The 21,373-nt window shown below is 36.7% G+C and overlaps 1 protein-coding gene across 2 annotated transcripts in view; it reads right to left on the bottom strand.

Moving 5' to 3' along the window:
* Positions 1–4,360: 4,360 nt before the first annotated feature.
* FOXO3 (forkhead box O3) overlaps positions 4,361–21,373 on the bottom strand; it is a 141,831-nt gene continuing 124,818 nt past the window's right edge. For both annotated transcript variants that reach the window (XM_058174260.1, XM_058174262.1), the window contains exons 2-3: positions 18,938–20,374; positions 4,361–8,131 (exon numbers count right to left, since the gene is read on the bottom strand). In XM_058174260.1, coding sequence (XP_058030243.1) covers positions 18,974–20,374 — 1,401 coding nt within the window. In that variant the 3' untranslated portion in view covers positions 4,361–8,131; positions 18,938–18,973. The remainder of the gene's footprint in view (positions 8,132–18,937; positions 20,375–21,373) is intronic.

Raw genomic sequence — 21,373 nt, forward strand, 5'->3', positions numbered from 1 at the left:
ATGTCTTCCAGTTCTGCCTCCCTGAATATTTTATTTCTGATAATGAATTTGAGTCTGGATAAATTCTTTTCCAATGTTCAAACATTCACTTCAAGCATCCACACTTTGTTGGACCCTATTTATAATAAAAGACCATAATTGCGCAATTTTCAAATACAGAATACTTTTGTCTTTTCTGTGGTCGTTGTTCTTCCAGTAATCTTATAAGGCTAGTCCATGGTTGCCTAGCCAGCCCACTGCCCATTTATTCAAGATGCTCAGGACTCTTAACATCTGACATGACCTTGTTGACCTGGGTGACCACCAATCCTGTATAGGATTCTTTTTTTGTTTTCCCATCATATTAAATGGGTTGATGGATATGGCTCCTCTGCTAAAACCTGTCTGGTTTGGGTGACCACCAGCAGAGTTCTCATCTTCTTCACAGCGTCACAACCTTCCCTCCACTATTAGTGCACAGGTGCTGGTAGCTACCAATCTATATGCACAAATTTACAGAAGATTCAGGTTAGCCTATTTTTTCCACTCTCTCCTTGGTTGGGGCAGCAGAGGGAGGAGAAGACAAGAAGGTCCCCTGCTTCTTTGAGATTATATGGAAGATAGGACATACATGTGTTTCCATGTTGCTTTAGCATTTTCAGAACATTTTATACTTTTATTTACAGATATGAGTAACAAGTTTGGAAATAATAATAATAATAATAATAATAATAATAATAATAATAATAATAATAATAATAATAATAATAATAATAATAATAATAATAATAATAATAAAAAATAGATCAATAAAGCTGAAAATTGTACAACACAGAAGAAGTAAGATTTGGATGGGGTCTCCCACTTCATGTTTTTAAATATTTATGGCACACTATTCAAATATGAATATGTTTGCCTAGCAACTTAGGGCTCAGTGACTTTTTTCAACTTTTCATTAGCCCTAATTTAATTGATTTTTTTTTTTACAATTGCTTCAGCACCTTTGACTTCAATTACACAACCTCACAGCCCTGAGGTCTCATCCAAAGCATCTTGAGAGAAGGTTGCTTAAAAAAAAAACATCTGTGTTCTGAGCCACTCGGGTGTGGAGTTAGGTCAATGTCAATCATACCTCAAGGCCAGAAGTTACATGAGGACATAGCTTGGTGGAAAACCACTGAAGCCATTTGAAGCATGTGAAAAGCTGACGCATGTGTAAAGTCCTGATGTGATAAGGCTAAAAGTTTCACTTACATTATTTCAATCTTTGAACTAAACATTTTGAGCTATAGAAATAAAGATCTACTTTCTATCTCCTAGAAAAGAATCTCAACCATTTTGATAGCTTTGGGGTTAAACATTGAAAATAAACATCTTCGGAACTCTATTCAATGCCCCAATTCCATCAGATGAGATTCAGTGCATTTTTCCTAATTTCATTCATCCAAGTCTTCTAAGGAGTTTTGCAATTCTTACCTTATTCAAGGGGAATGAGTCTATGAAATGGGAGAGTTATATAGATTATCAAGGTACTTCAGCAAACCAAAGTGGGATTGGAATCCAAGTCTAAATGAGTTCCGCTAAAAAGAAAAAATAAGCATATAAATGGAAAACAGTCAGTCCTCCTCCTGCTTTCAACATGCAGGAAGTGTCAAATTGTAAGTAGTGAAAAGGTTAGTTCCTTCCACAGAGTTACAGTATCAGTCAGTGTGTTTGTTTTTCACTACACAGATTAAGCATGAGAATGATACTAATCTATAATAACAAATGATGCATTCTATCCAGGAATTATTATTTTTTTCTCTCTCTCTGAAGAGATCTGATTTCCACAAACACAAACTAAATAAAAGACAAACGAGTCTATACTTTCAGCATAGAGATCCATTATGCTTTATTTACATGCATCACACTTTATTTTACAAACTAGATTACTGTTGAGAATGGAGTACACAAGGCAATATCTACTAACATCAAGTGGAGTTAAGCTCTGCACCACTATTTCATTTGCAAAAGGGAAAGATTTCCAAATCAAACTGACATCCAATTGTTATGAAGTAAGGTAGTATATTCACCTATGTCAGCATTTGGTTTCAGAAAAGCCTCCTCTAAGTTTATGACAGTGCCAGCTTTCAAATGAAAGTAGCTCATACAAAAAGTAAAAATTGTGTACCCCTGTAAAAGATGGCCATGTACTAAGGCAGTGATAGAATATATTCTTCAAAAGTATGTGGCTCAACAGTGAAAGAAATAATCCAGACAAGACAGTTTACAGATACTGTATACATGTTTTGTCCACTCATACAACCTTTTTTTTAATTAAAAAAAGTTTCATACATGAAGCCAAAATGTACAATATATCCCGCATCCCTCCTGATAGCAAGTATCTGGTCCCCTTCCTTATCAGCTGGTATTTCTGATATACACCATGCAAAGAATGTAATGAATGGAGACTGATTGCCAAGAAGTTATGTAGTTTTCAAAAGCAACCTATTCCGTTTTTTCCCTTAAGATAGATATAATGGGCAGCAGGTTGGTTAACTTACAATTTAGAAAAAAAGTATTCCTGCAACAATAAAAACAGAGAAGATGCACTCTAAAAAGAGAATGGTATGAACTATTCAGAAGGCAGCTAAAAAGAAATTGCTTGTGTATCTGTGCCAACCCTTATCTCAATTTTTAATGGGTTCATAATTCAAAAATTAGGGTGATGGGAGTTAGTTATTTAATTCTATTTTACGGGGATAGTCCCACTAATCAACCAACAGTCTTAGAATAATGGAGTCTGATTTATGTACATAAAAAGGAAACTCGTCAAGAGTGTGATCTCATATTTAAGTGCTTTATAGCACCAAAGTAGTCAGAAATGTTCAGAAGTGAACCTTACATGTTAATTGATGGACAGTTGGGATGATATATGGTTTGCAAACTCAAATCATTTATGTGGAGCTTTGGGACTATTGCACTAGGAGGTCAGGGGTTGACATTTGCCTTTTAAAAGATGGAGCCTCGTTGTAAAGTGTCCCAAGCAACTGATTAGCTTTCAGTGAACATGAAATCATTTGGTTTGATGGCCAAATTTAAACTTTTGGGGTTTAAAACACATCGGTTGGCAATTCTGATTTGTACGGTACAAATCCTCACAGTGCAAATCAGAGCTCCCAACCAATATGTTTATTGGCTGATTGGGGAATTCTAGAAGCTGTTGTTTCCCGTACATCTGGAAGGTATCAGGTAGGGGAACATTGGTTGCTCCTTGAGCCTGGACTCCTCTCTTCCTTGTTCCTCTTTCCTGTACAAAACAAGGGAGTGAAGCAGCTTTCACCTCATCGTTTGTAATGTTTTTATCCAATAGCGATTTTCAATTTGGTGTGAAAAAGTGACGTAGATATAAATGAATAAATGGGGATGTTCCACCTGATCCCAACTTAAAAACTGATTTATTCCCACCGTGCTTATGCAAGCAAACAAGGACCCAATTCTGCAGACTTCTTGGATTTAAAAACGTGATGGTAAGCCATGATGTATTCCACACTGAATGTGAAAGCATGTGTCTCCTGCACTGCTGGTCAAGAGGAAGGAATGTTCACGACAGCCCACTCCCATAATGCTAAGCCATCATTTAATGCAAACGGGCATAAACCTTTTTGGTCTGAGGGGCTGTCTGATGATTTTCTTCCGCTAATAAAAGCCTTCTAATATGTGACATATTGCCATTTGATCTGTGGGCAATACACAGCCTCGAATCCTTGGTTTAGTATTATACCTGAACTAGACCAGTATTTGAGGATTTATTGGTTGCTTGCTTTTGTCTAGCACCTGACTCCTTTAGGCCAATAGAAACAGCATACTTATAACTAGGGAAGAAAATTGGGTTAAGTCACTGTATATTTTGTGGCCATCCTACCGGCAAAAGATAATACAGAAAGCTTAAGGCTATAAGCAGCAGTCTATTGGCTAACAAGTATCCTTGAGATTCCCAGTTGGGTTGCCAGTTGGGGACAGTACCTCAAATGTGGAGTTATTTATATTGTGAGAGGCAGAGATCCAAACAATAGGAAAAGAAGCGTCATAGAGCAAATTGATGGATTTCCATGCAATTGCTTTACATTAAAGATTCCCGTGACTGAGAAAATAGTGCCGCATACCATGTTCTCTAGCTTGGTCTTCAACTCTAGAAAAAAAATTTACTTGCCAGTCAGCCTAGTCAAGAGCCTGTTAGTTCTAATGCTGTGAATCTAATTCAGAGGGAGGGTGATGGTTTGGGAAACATTTCTATAGCCTCTGAGACACTTGTGGGTAAACTTGGGTAGAATGAGGCTTACATTTGTCCATATTGACTCTAATAGCATCTGAATTTCAAATTACTGAGTTGTTGTTGTTGTTTTTTTCAGAAAGGTGCAGTTTTATTGCTGTTGTCATCCCTGGGATCCTAGGATCTGAATTTATCCTGTTGAAGCCAATGTTATCAAAGTGCCTGTAGTACCACTAACGTGGCTGAAGAGGTTTGTAATTTTGCTTCCTCCCCCCCCAGAAGGATTTTTTGTTACCATCATCATCACTTTTAATATGTGCTTGGGATGCCCTGATTGTTCCTCAATCTCTCAAGGAACTATAAAAATTCAGGTCACAGCTGCCTTACATTGCATTAAGCCAAGGATTTATATAGGTCAATATTATTTGCCATTGATGGGCAGCATATTCCCAAGGATGCATTAGGGCAGAACCTGGAACACGTTACATAAATGTTCGTGCACTATCACTTTGCTTGGCTTCTTCCCCCTTCTCCAATTTGATTTTTATGATGGAAATAAAAATATTTAAACAAGTACAGATGCTAACTGAGCAGATGGAGGTTTTCCTATTGAAATCTATATATGTGAGCATCCACCAATACAACAGTGCCATTAACTGCTTACTGTTACAAACGTACAATCTGATTAATGCATGCTTACTGTAATGTCATATTGGGTTTAATAGGACTTTAGTCTCAGGACAGTCTCAAAAGCCTTATTGGTATTTATGATGAGTACTGACTTTGATTGAAATCAACAGGATTTAAAACCTGCATAAATTATGGCCAAGTTAAAAATATGGTACTTTGTTTTATGTCCGTTAATCACTGAGGGGGGGGGGATGACAAAATAACTGTGGCAATATCACAGAAAGATTGCATCTTATGTACTTGTGTCAGATGTTGAAATGCAAGTACATAATCATGGCATTTGTGTGATGATGTCACTGCATACTGGCTGTCATTCTGGTGTCATTGCATCCTGGTCACCTGATTAAAATTAGAGCTGAGAAATGAAGAATCTATTCTTTTTTCTGCATCAGCTTCCTGATATATTGCATTTTCAAGTATTGAAAGGAAACCCAGTCAAAGTAGAGGAAACCATAAACTTTGTACAGTACCAATATTTTTTTTATGCACAGAGTTTCTGTTGAGAAGACAAGACAGAAACTTGGAAATAAATTGTCCATCACCAAATACATTTCCATTTCAAAGAACAAAATAACAACAAACATCCCAAAATATCATCATTGGCTTAATTCACATATAATGATGTGCCAGATACTCATATTTAGTAAAGGCAGGTGAGCACATTCTTAACTAGCTTTGGTAATAGGTACCTGTAACTGAGTCTCTCAAGATAAGTCAATACTTTTCTTAAGCCCCTGGAACAGATGACATTTCTATAAGGTATTCCATTCAGGGAAGCCCTTTCCAATGTGAAGAACAAGCACACACATTGGTTCTATATAATTAAAGAAACATGATAAACTATGCCCTGCCATAGACAAATATACCACCTTAATTATTAAAAAAATAGTCTGTATTTATTTGGAAAATGATAAAAATCATTTAACTAGTCTGAAAGTGTATATTCTATGAGCTATTTAGAACCACAACAGCACAGAATTGTCATCGTTTGAAGTTAGGAACTGCATGGTGGACTTCATGTGTTGACCTAGAGAATAGCGCAGCACGAGGAGGAGGCAGCTACAGTACAAAACAAAACTTTCATCACACAAGGAGCTGTTATTTCACCAATATTACCTCAGAAGTTGGAAAAGAAGAGCAATACGGGGCCCACCGATGTATGTGTGTGTGTGTGAATGTGCTTGAATGCCTGCATGTGCACGCTCAGTGGAAGGTGGAAGCTGAGAGGAATCACACCACACAGGTACATGATTCACGTGCTGGTGGAAAATCATGCACTGAAACTTTGGGTTAAAATGCTAGTCTGTTCTCTTAACAATCATGCATAATGATCTGTTTCTGTACATAATAAAATATATTTATATATTTATATGCATTCTGCTTTTATGCCAAAAAAAGTTCTTCATATATCACTTTGGAGAAATATGTATATGTTGTCCTAAGCCAAAGTGTCTTCACACCATTAAAAAAAAAAATTAAAATTAAAACGTACCATCAGGTTTTCCCCTATTTCTTTCTTCCCTTCTTTGCCCCACCTTCACATGAAAAATACCAATAAAAAGTAATTAAACAGGACTTGCACAGCACCATAACTTTCAGTCATTATTACTATATAAATTTACAAAAAGAAATCCCTATAAGCAAAATATATAAAAACTACTTTGTTTTTCAATGGAATTTATCCAGTTACAATCTACGCTCCTATGAAAAGCTCTCGGTATGGATTTTCCCTCTCTGTGTCTCCTTCCTAACCACCTTTTTTCCAGTTTCCACCATGTATCACAAGAGGAAAAGAATAAGGAAGAGAAAGATGAATAAATGATTATGAATGAAATAAATCATCCAAGCCTTGGATATTACAGATACATAAAACTCCGTTCTCATGCAATATACTCATTTTTTTCTTTTAGGTTTTGTGTTGTTATTATTAATAAGAGTAATAATTTGAAAGCAAGCTGTTGCCTTCTATGTGGTTATATTTGGCAAGTGGTAAACAATGCACCTCAGATTGGCCAATTGCTAAGCTAGAGGGACAAACAAAAAAGCAAAAATTTACTGCAGCATTTGGGCAAAACTGCTCGCATAACCCTAGGTTAGATTTAGATAGAGTTACTGATTCTCCCCACAATGAAATGCCCTTTTCCCCTCACACCAACTGAACCTTGGTTAGGATGCAACATTAGTGGTAGCTAATTTTGTGAGGTAAAATCCACCTTCTCTTAGTACCAAAAGTAAAAAGAAACACGTACAAGATTAGGAAAATATTTGGTTGGAGAGTTGTAGGGACCAGTTGAGAACTAATGAGTTAGCTAGCCAATCCCCACATAAAAACACCAAAGCAAATACAAACGTTAAGTTCTTTCAAACTAACGCTTGAATTCAACTGATTGTTTGTATCTAACGACTGCAGGAGTCCACAAAGAGTTCAGTGGCATCTTAAAGAGCAACGTTTCATGACACCCTCTGTCATTGCATACCTGGAATGCTATCCTGAAGATAGAAACAAAATGCAGAGGGCATTGGTGCTTCTTGCATTGCATTTCTCTCTCCCCTTACTGTTTGCCATTCCTCGCTGTCCCTTACCATCTTATCCTAGAACCTGCTCCATGTCAGACACCCAATTTGCTAAGTCTTTAAAGTGCCACCATACTCATCACTTGTGTTGCTGCAACACCGCTGGAAACTGTATTGGTATTCAAGTGCTGTTGATATTTCAAGCCTATTGTTGTGTATTTAATTTTCGTGAGGAATTGGCACATTAGAAGGGGGCAAATAAAGGATTATACAGAGAGGGGCGGGAAAAGCATCCCTCACACCTTAAAAAGGGTGGGCTGGGGGGAAACCCTGAAGAACAAAAGCCAACCTAAAAGCATCCTGCAACCCATCACCATTTTGGAACGCCATATACTGATTGACAAGCACACTACTGTAAAGGCTACACAGTGTTCTGAAACAGAATGGTGGCTGAACCAACATATCCTCAAGTTGGTGGTGGATCACCCTACAGTAAGAAAAATTTGCATACTTCAAAATGAGTTCAGTTCCAGATAAGTCAGTTCTTTCCTCAAGTTCTGGGGCTCGCTAACAGTCTCTGTTTCATTAGGAAAAGAATGCAGGGTTCACAAATGCTGTAAACGATATCCCTGTCTTTGCTGACAGTTGATTTTGGCAAGGATTTTTTTTCTTTAGGATTCATGTTGGATGAAGGGCCTGGAAGGGGAAAAAAAGAGAACAATATAACATTTAGTTAGTCATTACACACAAACGATTGAGGAAAGCAAATAATCCTAACATGAACTTCCAGAAATTTTCAAATCATCTTGAGGAAACCCAAATTTGTTATTTTGCATATATATATTTTTTTAATTGAAAAAGTTTTACAAAACTTTCCCCCCATCTCCCCCCTCCCCCCAGCCCCCCCTCCCTTCACAAACCCCCCTCTCCCCTCCCCCCTCCCGACTTCCCAGAACAAACACAAGGTATAGTTAAAAATAAAACAAACATATGCTAAAAAATTTTCCCTCCTAACTCAATTATACTCCTACAATTCTCATCAATTCCTAACCTCCCCCAAAACAATCAAAAATAATACATCCTAATCATTCAAAGGCAGTCTGATAACTCTTAGTCCGATATCTGTTTTGAATATAGTCAATCCATTTTTTCCATTCATTTAAATATCTTTCATGCGTATTGTCTTTCAAAAAGGCTGAGATTTTTGCCATCTCAGCCAAATTGGCAACTTTCAATATCCATTCTCCTATTGTAGGTACTATTTTGCATATATTTTTGATACTGGTGTAAAAGCAGTGACATTATATCAGCACAACCCAAGACTGATTATTATATCCTAGCTCTAGGATTGTTGTTGTTGTTGTTTTTAATTAGGAAATCATGGAAGAGTTATACTAATAATGTTTTGGTTTGAAGGTTCCTAGTAAATGACAGAGTTATGCAAACTGTAATACATAATATTCGTTATAAGCTATGCTTCTGGGAGTATAAGCATTTAATAAATAGCTTCAGACATTACACAATTATGCACAGTTCTGTTTCTCACACTTCAACTGCTTTAGCTATTCCTTAAATACAAAGGGCACACCTTCAAGTATGACAACTATTTTCAAATGCATCCTGTAAGAATTCTGGCAGACAAGATTGAAGAATAATAACAAATATTGCATGTTGGTATAGTCAAACTTCATTATTACATTTTTTTTCATTTTTTTTCTCTTACATTTTAAAACAATTTGTTATAAGACCAAATGTAAGCTTCAGAGAGTTGGGTTGGTTAACAAGTTTAGTATATGATAAATATTTGTTCACTCATGTAAATCAGTATGAAGATACATCTGTTACTTCTTATGTACCTTGACTTACCCTAAAACTCCATTAGAACCCGTGATTCAATTTTGGGGAGAAATTTTTTGACATTTCAGCCCATTAATTTCTGCCTCATCATACAGAACAAATCTCTTTCACCTTCTCCCTAGAATCCACCAACATCATTTGACTTTCTGGGGTCCATTTGCTCTTTTCTTGGATCAAAAAGGTAAAGCAAAACTGATAGTTTTGATGCTCTCTGGATGCTGACTGGGAGATTCTAAGGAGTCCTACAAAATTGGCGGGCCAAAGAATTCAGTTACCTGCTAAACTCCATTAGCTTGGGGTTGTATGAGAGAGGGAGAAAATTAGAGGTAATTCTAGAGGGAAATTAAGGATTGGTTTTGGAAGGCAAAATCACTCCTTCTTCAGATCTCTTCTCTCTATATATATAATCTAGATTAACGCATAGATTATGTATTATGATAATCTTGCACCCCGCCAGTTCTTATTTTTTTGACCAATGTAAAGCGGTTCGAAAAACAGCATGTTGAAAAACCATGCAACTAACAAAAACATTGAGGGTTACAACTGCCAGCCGGTCAATGAAGTGATACATTTTCTCTTCACTCCTAAAGAAAAAGAAGGGGGCCATAGGAAGGAAATCAGGTGCTATTTGAATGAACATGAATAATAGTGAAAAAGACTTCCTTGCCTCCAACTAGTTTTTGCCTGCTCTATCTGTTGTCCTCTGAATTGCTTGCTGCGAATAAGTTGGCAAATGAAATCATTTTTCAATAGCTGTTGCAAGAATCCCTGCATTTCTCCTCACTTATGTACACATTTCTGAACTTCATCCATCTGGTTGGGATATTACAGACACAATGTTATAGACAGAAAATTTGTATCTTCTCAGACCCAATACTTCTCAGAAGCTTTAGTCCGCAATGGTGGTACCTGATGAGTTTTAACTGGATGTTCTGCAGTTTTCATTTGTAAGATGCTCAAGCAGATCATTGGGAAAGATTTTGTGAAATTCTGGAAGCTCCCTTTCAATAAATCTTGAGTCTCCTGCATGCAATGTAGATTCTTTATGACAAATTTATGGTATCACCATCACAGTGGGATGGACTCAAGATCATCCTTTGCGTTGGATTCTACGGTAAGTTCATTTAAGCAAGTTACAGGGTTAAAAAAAACATTTTCTATGCATTCCTTTCTAATACAAAAATTCATTAGAGGAAATTGCAGGTTTCTACTTAAACAATGTGAGAATGGGGCTTAAGGGGCTAAGAAACAAGCAGCATGGCTTCCTGAAATAAATATCCTTAAATTAACATTTTAGCTCAGTTTGGGGCTAAATCTCCTGAGCTTTCAAGAAATGCAAACCAAAAATATATTTCTATAAGTTTCCTATTTTTAATAATAATGTTATTACATTTCTAAACAAGAAAGGAAAAAACCAACAAGAGCTGATAATTAAGTTGAAAGAAAGAGTTTTCTCTGAGCTTCCTATCATATATTTAGCTAAAGAATAAAAAACATTTATGTCTGAATATTGTTCATTTAGCGTTAAACCAGTGCTGCAAGTTAAATTTGGGGGGATTTTATATATGGTAACTCTAGCAATTTCACTATCCTTAAATACAGGAAGTCCTCGACTTATGACCACAATTGAGCCCGAAATTTCTGTTGCTAAGTGAGACATTTGTTAAGTGAATTTTGCCCCAGTTTACAACCTTTCTTGCCACAGTTGTTAAGTGAATCACTTCATTTGTTAAGTTAGTAACATAGTTGTTGAGTGAATCTGGTTTCCCCATTGACTGCTGGTCAGAAGGTCACAAAAGATGATCATATGACCCCAGACACTGCAACCATCATAAATATGAGTCAATTGCCAAGCACCTCAATTTTGATCACATGATTGTGGGGGATGCATCAAGGGCCATAACGGTCACAAGTCCCTTTTTTCATGCTGTTGTAACTTCAAAGGTCACTAAATGAACCATTGTAAATCGAGGACTACCTGTATGTACAAAAATAGAGAAATATTCAAACACCCACAATGGAGGAATGGATTGTGAAGGTAGCAAAATTAGCATATATGGCAAAAGTGACCTGTCTGCTCAGGGACTTTTATATAATAATGACTTTTATAATGAAATAATTTATAAAATAGTAAGGACTTTTATAAAAGACTGGAAACTTTTATAGATGTTTTACTGAAAATGGGAAAAAGAGAAATGGTGATTTCTGGATTAGACGATTCAAAAGACCAAATAAGGAGCTAAAGAGACTATTGTAATGTAAAAGAGGGAAGAGAGATTATGAGTTTGTAACTGCTATAAAGATGATCAGAAACATTAGGAGAATTGAATGATAATCTTCAATTAACTTTTTTCTTTAACTGTATTGTTCGCTTCATTTTTTTCTTTTTTTTCCTCTTTACAAATTTCTATATTTGTCTTTCATCAATATAAAAATGTTCAATAAATATATAAATTTTGAGTAAGACTAGTATATGGCATTATTAACTGCCTCAGGTTTGAAGCCAACCTGAATATTGAACCTCAGTACAATCTTCAATAATGTTATCAGATGACTAACTAGAAAAAAACACTAAACTCCCAAGTATTTCTGTGTGTACACACATTCGTAGCAACAATAATACTCTATGTGGATGAATCATTCAGTAAAACATGCATATAATATGAAAATCATAGCTAAGAGAATCTATTACTATTGTAATTCTAAGCAAATTTCCAGAAGGAGAGGGAAAAGCAATGGCCAAAAGATTTTTTTAGTTGATTTTGTAAGAGCTTTGGTGATCCATTAGCTTCTATGTCTGTAGTCTGTAGTAGGCAGTACTGAAAAGTTCTGTTGCCTTCTCCACCAACACCTACACCTTGCTCTGTCTCTTAACTTACAAGGTCCTTCCCAAAAGGCAGCATCACCTGTTGTTTTTAAGCACTTTTTTTTAAAGGTCCAAGAGAACCTAAATACCATCACAAAAGTGGGGCTGGTTTACAGGATCATTTCACATAGGGTGACTTGATCAGAGTTCATATGAACGGGACAGAACAGATTCGGATATAGATAGATAGATGATAGATAGATAGATAGATAGATAGATAGATAGATAGATAGATAGATAGATAGATAGATAGATATAATGACTTTATAAAACACACCTGAGAAATAGAAGGGCTACAAGCTGTGGTTCCCCACATGCTTAATTCAATCCAACCCAGTGGAGTAAAACAATACTCTGGCTAGTCTATATTTATGCTGCTTGACCTCAAAAGCTATAAGTGATCATCTCAATTCATTCCATAATGTTCACTTGGAATTAAATGTCTGAGGTTCTGATCTCAACAAAAGTGGCAAAGAAAGAGTCCTTAAAATACTAATGATGTAGATTAGTACCCCATTTAGTTCCTGCAGTCTTTAATTATGATGTATTAGAAATTACAATAGTTAATAAAGGAAAGATGATCCCCTAATGTTCTCCAAAGTGAAAGAAATAGTAGATGTACTGGAAGTAAAACTGAGTTTCAGCCCACCAACAGGAAAGTCCTAACACTTTGCACTACATAAATTCTTAGAAAAAGGTGATCTACGTGCATAGTAAGATCATAGTGTATGACAGAAAACATAGGAAGAACTAATGAAGTACAATTGTGTTCTTTCTCACCATTTTCAGGGATAAAACAAGTTATATATTAATAAATTGTATTCAAGCCACAAATTATTTCTATTGATTTATATGCTAGTTTGTTTGATTTATGGCTCTCACTAGATGGTTGTATTAATACCAATTACTTTAGAGCAGCTCAATTGTTTAGTTTATTCAGTATTATTGTCTAAAGTTTACTGATACGGTTGAATGATATAGATGGATTCCATCAACTGATAGGATATATGAACAATAATTTAGAGGAATTAGAGGACTTGTATTTCCACAGCTTATAAATGTTAGTATGAACATAGATAGATGTCCATTTACTATATAAGGAATTAGTTTTCCACTAATATTTCATACTCTTTAAAGGGCTGTTTCGCAAACAGCCCTTTAAAGAGCGTGATAATGATTTAAGAGTAGTTTAATTTCCTGCTGTAGTATTTATACAGTTATGAACTAATTGATTTCATATCAACCATGAAACTCTATGAATGTCTTAGGCATGCCAGTCTCTTCCCCTTGTATTAAAAAAAAAATAAAGTGCAAGGAAAAATTAATTTATAAGGATGTGCTGAATAAGAGCAACTGTAAACTACTTTGTATACCATTCATAATATAGGAAAAGTGGACCTTCATTGAAAAGGAGACAGAAGGAAAAATCTTAGTGGCCTAGTTCAAAGATTCCAAGTTAATCTATAAAGGTATTACAGATTTCAGTAATGATTGTATGAAGGTGACACTGCTTGGGTAAATTGCGTCCTCTAAATAAGAGTGTGTTTCATTTGACATGAACCATTCAAAATGTGCAAATATGAATAAAAACAGGCTACAGAATTTGCCTTTTATATTTCCAATTTGTTATTCCAGAAAATAATCAGGCACTCCTGTTTGCTATAGGCATTCCTAGCATTGTTTTTCTTCCACTGTTGTCTGGGGAAGCATACATCTTTATTATGGTTATCATGAAAGCAATTCTTCCTGTCATGAAGAACTCTCATTTGCTAATGTTGTTAAATGAATTTGACAGGTCAGAAAGCCAAGACAAATCATTTAAAAGGAGCCAACACTGTTCTGATGTGTCATAGGACATACAAAGCCCCCAAGATGCTTAATAATAGACAGCTCAAGAGAAAAAGTGTAATAAAAGATTCTCCCATAAATCAAACCCCTTCAGTCCTCCTCAAATTCAATTACTTCTCCAGGAAGATTAGAAAAACATTATTTTAAATGAAGAGCAGACAAAAAATTAAAAAGACTGGAAGATGCCAAATGAAAAAGAAGAAAGATTATATACACTAAGCATACATTAAATACTCTATCTTTGCATAATAAAGGTCAGTGTAGCAAGGTATATAAGGAAGGATATTTGTAAAATACATATTAGTGTAGGTCTGCAATTATTATAGTGCATTAATTACAATTCGTATTCAATAGCAAGCAATACGGGGTGAATTGTCAAATGCTGTATTGAGCTCCTAAAGCCAAACAAATACTGGCTGAATTCATACATGCTGCTGAGCCACAAGCAAATTACTACATGGCTTGATTTATATGTGAACACAAGCAATTTTGGCAAAGATCATTCAGCTGTCAATTCTTTTACTCTTTTTTAATACCTAAGGGTAAAAAGTTCAAAAGCAAATTAAAAATGAAAGCACAGGTCATGACCACTTTTTACAGGTGAGTCAAAAGTTATATAGTATTTCTCCAGGATCTCTTTAAGTAGGCATAAGGTAGAAAGTGTAAGTTAGAGCAAATATAATATTTAATTTGTGATATATATCAATTCAACTATTCTAAATTTTAAAATTAAATGTACTTCAATTCGTTTTTGAAGCATTCTCAATACTGTGTTACTCCATGAAATGTTGCAAAAAGGCAACAAGTTTTCCGTTTGTGATATTCTTCTTTATAAATACAGTGATCCGGTCATTTCCACTCAGTGCTTCTACTTGTACAATTGGCCAAACCATAATTTTTTAATTCCTGGCCTCTTTAGTGGGCCGGCAATGTTAATATGGCTCCATCATCCATGAACTTTTGGGTTATTATCAGCCAGAACACTGGACTATTCCAAATTCCTGATTCAGAAGTAACAACTCTTGGAGAGTTACTATGGTTGGATGGTTACTTCTAGAATGAATTTATGAGAATGATCTGAAAAGCATGCAGCTGCTGGTCATTAGTAAAAAATTGCCACAAAAAATAGCCAATACCTTTCAATCAACCTGAACTGAAAACTGAATTAAAATGAAACAATTTGGAGTAAAATTGTTACAACCATCTCCAGAAGACATTTATGACATGCAAGGATTTAGTCGTTGCCCTTCCTACCTCCTCTAGCACACCATAAATTACCATAAATATAATCCTGCATGGAAGAACGAATGGACATTTGTTTTAGTAGCTGAGTTAATTAAAATCATGGCAATCGTTTCCAGGAAAGTCTAGCGTTAGTCCTTGTTTTGCCGTATTTTGCTAGCTTGGAAAATAGCAGTCTTAAAGACTTTGATTTTTCCAAGAAAAAAAAAACATTACTACAAAAAGAACTCTAAAAATATCTTAGCAATTCAAAATGGAGAAAGAAAACAAATTTGAAATCCTAAAGTTAAACTGTGGCAAATATTCACAGAAAATTCAATCGTATTTTACAATGTGATCCTAAGTCAGTGTGCTACAAAAGTGAATGCATTATGAACTCCACCCAATGTTGCTTTGCTGGCTCTAAAAATACCAAGCGATGCTGTCATCCTATGCTATCCTGTAATTTTGGCAACAGTAGGAACAGCCAGTTTCCAATTATCTTTCTTGAATCTTAGGAACATAATGGCCTTCAGAAAAGCACAGAGAAAGTCTCCAATAACTGAAAGTCTATAGTGCATTATGCCCTCAGAATAATTCTACCAACTTATCCCTGGCCCTTGACGAGTGGTTTTTCAGGACCATGTACTATATAATCCCATCCCTAAAGTTCTCATTGCTTTTGTGCAATGAAAAGGAAAAAAAGAAATTGGAATTTCTGCAAAGCAGTAAATGCTGACTTTTATCTTTAGCAAATCTGTATATTCTAAGGAGAGGGTTGGGGTCAAGCATAAATAATGGCCAGCTAATGAATTAAGTCACACTTATAAAATATAATATAAAATATAATAATTGTTTCACCTCCTTCTATGTTTTTCTCTAGCACTGACATGTATGCTTTTGAATGGATGTTGCCAGCAAATCATGCTACAATTGATGCTACAATATGGGCTAATCAACATTATTGCGGTTTTCCTAAATGGCTTTAAATTACAACCACAATATTTTTGTTTTACTCTTCGCTTTACTGTAAATATACAGATTTAAGACATAAAGTATAAATATGTATTAATGTTCATGTATATTGGTTTTATTTTTGAAGAATAAATAGTGGCTCCATTTGTTTATTTCAAAATCCTATTGGGTTCAATGGAACCTGTTCCTTTTTGGGAGGGAGGGAGGGAGGGAGGGAGGGAGGGAGGGAGGGAGGGAGGAAGGAAGGAAGGAAGGAAGGAAGGAAGGAAGGAAGGAAGGAAGGAAGGAAGGAAGGAAGGAAGAAAGGCAGGCAGGCAGGCAGGCAGGCAGGCAGGCAGGCAGGCATGGTTAACTCTATGCCAAGAGGTGATATACTTTAATGATGAAAAAATCACTTTTTCTTTTCTGGTAGCACAATCTACTTTCATGCTGCGAAAAATGAAGTGACAAAAGTATTTTTGCCAACAACATTGCTTACTGGAGGAAATGAGATGTGAGGACTTTTTGCCAGTCAAAATACTGCTTAAATCTAAGCAGCAGAGATCCATATAATGCTTAGTCTTCTTGAAAATCTACCTGAGCATTCTTTGATAGGAATTTGAAAATCATGGCTGCATCCTCCCTTAGCATTTTTAGCCAAGGATTACAGTTAAACTGCATGCCACAGGGAATTTGTAGTCCTCTTAAAAATCATACTATATATGATCAAGTACTATGCTGCTTACAATATTTCAGACATTTTTTGTCAAACCCAAACTGGCCCCAAACCAGTTTATGTGAAAATGTCAGTAAGTTTTTATTTGGAATACAAATAACATCTTCAGAGTACCCCTAAATTTGATAAATGATATTAGCAAGGGGAATCCCCAAGATTTTATTAGATTCTACAACTGCTTTTTCTTTTTTCAAAATCATAGAAATCAATTTCCTCTCCCAATATCTTGCTTTGAAGGCTTAATTTCTTTTTTCAAAGCATTAGCTATTATTGCAAAGTAAAAGAGTCACATAATCTTGTCACAGTTCTTATCTGAGTGGAAAAATAACTTTGAAAAGCACTTTGACAAGAAAAACAATGTGCAATATCTGGTTTGATTCTCACTTGGTAATTGCAATTGTTTACAGTATCTACTTCTGACAGGAAAATATAAATGAATGATAACATACATGGTAACAGTTTCATCCAAAGAAGCTAGGATGAGATCGCCTACATATCAGATTGGAAAACTGTAAGTCTTTCTGTGAATTTATTTCAGAAACTACTCTGGTGATAAGATCTATATCCGTAACTTTTTTCGCTTCTTCCTTAATTCATTTTTCCCTTAAGGCCTTTTCCCACTTGCACCTAACAATGATACAACCACCATGCCTTGGCAACATCTTTTTTCTACTGTCTCCTGATGATGATGTTGCTTTTCTCTCATTGGCAGCCTAGGAGTGAGGCAGATTTAAGACCTTCTTAGCTGAAGTGTTAAAGTGATGTTTTTCCTCTTTAGCCTCCAGCAGGAGCCACAATATGTATATAACACTTGTCGTGCTTTGCCACCCTTTATATCAGGGGTGAAATGAGATGACCAGTAGCAGGTGCAGTTAGAGAAGCTCTCATTGGCTGTTTCCGGTTAATATGGGCTCATTCTTCCCCTCCCCATCTCTAGCCAACCTTGTCCGCCATCATTCTGCTTTGTCTCCCTAAAGGTGAGGGTTGTGCTGCTGGTTTAGCAGAATTTGCAAAAGCAGCAGACTATTCAGCCAGCAGCACTGTTAGTACTTTAACGCCATGACTCCAAGACTGAGATAGAAAAAGAGTGGAATGAGTGACCAACCCTTCCTCCTTGCCTCCCTAAATGAGCATGAAGTCATCCTTTATTATCTATATAAAGAACGGAAAGGAGGAGAAGGGGATAGAAATCTTAAACCAAAGAGCAGAACTCATTACCCTTTGCAATTATGTTTTTTTTTTAAATCACCTATTCGGCTTAAGTTACAACAGAATGAGGTGTTAAGAGGAATGACACAGGAAGGAGCCTAAAAAGATGGACTAAGTTCTCTAGGTGGGCCTGCCCATTTCTGCTCTGGTGCCATGACTGTCAGATAGCGGCCCTAATGGTTGGTGATACACAGAAGAGAAAGGACAGCAAAGCCAGATCCCTCCTTGCTTATCGTGCACCCCACTTGGATAATCAGGACCCTACTGTCCAGCAGTGCATTAAAACAGACAGGTGAGAGGCAGAATAAAGGTTGGCAATGCAAACAGTAAATGTTGTTCTAGTATAGTGGTTTTGTTTGTTTGCCAATTTAAGGATGGGTAGATAGCACTTTAGCTCAATGATTTACCCCATAACGATGCAAGTTGGAACTAATATCACATTAACAAAACCCCATGCAGTGATATATTTTTTTTGGAAATTATAAAACAATTATCAAGTGGGAAGAGCCACACAGATACACACATGCACAAAACTTTTCTGAAAAGTTTCAACATGCATCAGGAGCTGATAGTGGATAGAATTTGGGGATGAATTACATCTCTCAATATAGTATGACTACAGAACACAATGGAGAAGACTGAAATTAAATCAACCTTTAGTTATTTCTATTGGAAACTCTTATCATAGCTGTAATATAACCCTGTGTTAGGTCTGGGTGTTTGTTGTAAAAGCTGTACTTGTCCACTTTAAAAGCTATATTTACATACTGTCAAGTACAGTACCGAATGCAACAGACTAAACATTGCTAACCTGCTTTGCCCATTTTCCCCTCTTTGCATAAATCCTTCAGCCTGGAACCCAACTCTGTGATGAAGCTTGCTTAGCACCAGTGAAGTTTCCCACATTCAGTGTAACAACATTCTGGGCTGAGATGAGGGAATCAAAATTAAAATCCAATCCATCTGCATCCATGAGTTCACTGCGGATAATGGACTCCATGTCGCATTCCAAGCTCCCGTTGAAAATATCCAGATCCAAATCACTGGGGAATTTATCGTGCCCCATGACCGGAAGGCTCACACTGTTGGAATACAAAGAAGAGCCTGAGAGGGAGTCAGAAAGTGATTGCATAGACTGGTTGGCAGGTGGCTGTTGCTGGTGTTTTGCTGATCCAAGGTTGGTGTCACTTAAGCCCATAGTCCCGGCAGAATTTGACAAGGCACGGCTGCCACTGAGAGAGGAATTCTGGGATGGATGCTGGTGGTGGAGCAGATTCTGATTGGTCAAAGAGCTCTGACTTGGTTGAGCAGCAAATGACATCATTGGATCATTCCGAAGCATAATATTCCTGCGGGCATTTTGGGCAGACACAGCGGTGCTAGCTTGTGACATGAGTGGATCAGACTGAGTCATCATGACATCACTGTGGCTATGTGAATCCGATGCTAGCAGATCCTGCAGAGTTTGGTTATTGTAGTGCGAAATGGAAGAAAATGTAGCTTGCTTGTTCTCTTGGATGGTTTGCATGGGAGACTGACGGAGAGAATTCAGAGATGATGGTCCAAACACAGCATTGTTGAAACTATTGGATGGAGAACCAAGCCCTGAACCTTTGGAGCCATATGGAAAGCTTGAGCTTCTCTGCATGAGACCTCCTGTGGGTGACTGCTGGGAAGAGGGAAGGGTTATATTGTCCAGGAGGTCATCCATAAGATTATCTGTCAAGCCATCATTCAAGTTCATCGTGCCTGCCATGTCAGTCAACCTAGGCAGCTCAACGTTACAGGGCTTTGTCACTGATGGGGACATGCTGGGTGAGCTACTGTACAACATGGGAGAAAGGGGAGCATCATCATCCTGCACCTCATCTAGCTCAGTGCTTGCCAATATTGGGGACAAGCGGCCACTTATTGTACTGGCATTCGAGTTGGTACGAGACCGGAAATCTGTCCATGCATCGAGTTCGTCACTGCTACGGGAGGTTGGGCTACCAGGCCACTTGGATAGCTGAGTGGGGCTGTCATCACTTGTCTCCTGGGCAACCTGAAGTGCTGCTTTTTTCTTAGCTGCTCGTCCTCGGCTCTTTGTGTATTTGTTGCTGTTGTCCATTGATACAGCCCGTCTGCGTGGTGCTTTCCCTCCTTTCCCACCGTCGGGGTTGATCATCCACCATGAGCTTTTCCCAGTTCCTTCATTCTGTACCCTGATGAATCGACTGTGAAGGGACAAGTTGTGTCTGATTGAGTTCTGCAAAGACAACACACAAAATCCCCCAAATTTAGAATATGTCAAGTAAATGCTGTTATTCAATATAATATTTAAGACATAAAAAACATAAATTAAAAAAAAAAAACTTCCATTATCGCTAAAAGTCTACAGAGATTCTCAGTCGTCCAGGTCATGGTTGTCCCAAAGGTGCTTTTTCAGGAGGCAACTGGACTTTCTTGTTTTTTTCTTTGAAGACATCTCATTTTTCATCCAAGAAACTTCTTCAGCTCTGATATCCTGTCAGAGCTGAAGAAGCTTTTTGGATGAGAAGCGAAATGTCTTCAAAGAAAAAAACAAGAAAGTCCAATTGCGTCCTGAAAAGGCACCTTTGGGACTTCCATTATTGCTATTACTTCTCTAGTTTTTAATATGTTGTTCAGACACTAGAACAAATATAGAATTTAGTACAGGAATCATGATAAAAATTCAAGGTATTTCTGCATGGCATGAATATAATGAATGTATGGTCAAGCCCTTTCCTGAGAAAGAGCATTTAGTACTGATGCCACTGTTGTAAGCATATAGCTTTGGTGATTTAGTGCAGTTTTCTAAACAAATTCTCTTAAATTATGTTCATTAGCTTAAAGAGAATCTCTATCTTTTATTTAAAAAGCCTCCCATTAAAATAGTTGCCAAAGTAATCAGATGCATAAAAAATTAGGATAATTTATATAGATATCCTATGATCCTAAGCACTTATATCAAGAACCAGTTCTGCAACTTACTTATTTCTAAATCATAGCGTACAAACTGAAAACGCAAAGCAAAACCTGTCTGACATGTTGTAACTTAATGATCTTCTGTAAATAGCAACAACTATGTTTACTAGTTTTTTCTCCTCTTCCCTTTTCCTTTAGTGGTGTCTGAGCAAACTAACTTGGTTACTATTCTACCCTGAGCCATTGCTGTAAGTTTCCAAAGAGAAAAACAATTATATATAGCAGTTACCAACTGTGTGATTTTAACTAGTGGATATGA

Source organism: Ahaetulla prasina, chromosome 1 (assembly GCF_028640845.1).
Source record: "Ahaetulla prasina isolate Xishuangbanna chromosome 1, ASM2864084v1, whole genome shotgun sequence".
In the NCBI taxonomy this organism is placed as follows: Eukaryota; Metazoa; Chordata; class Lepidosauria; order Squamata; family Colubridae; genus Ahaetulla; species Ahaetulla prasina.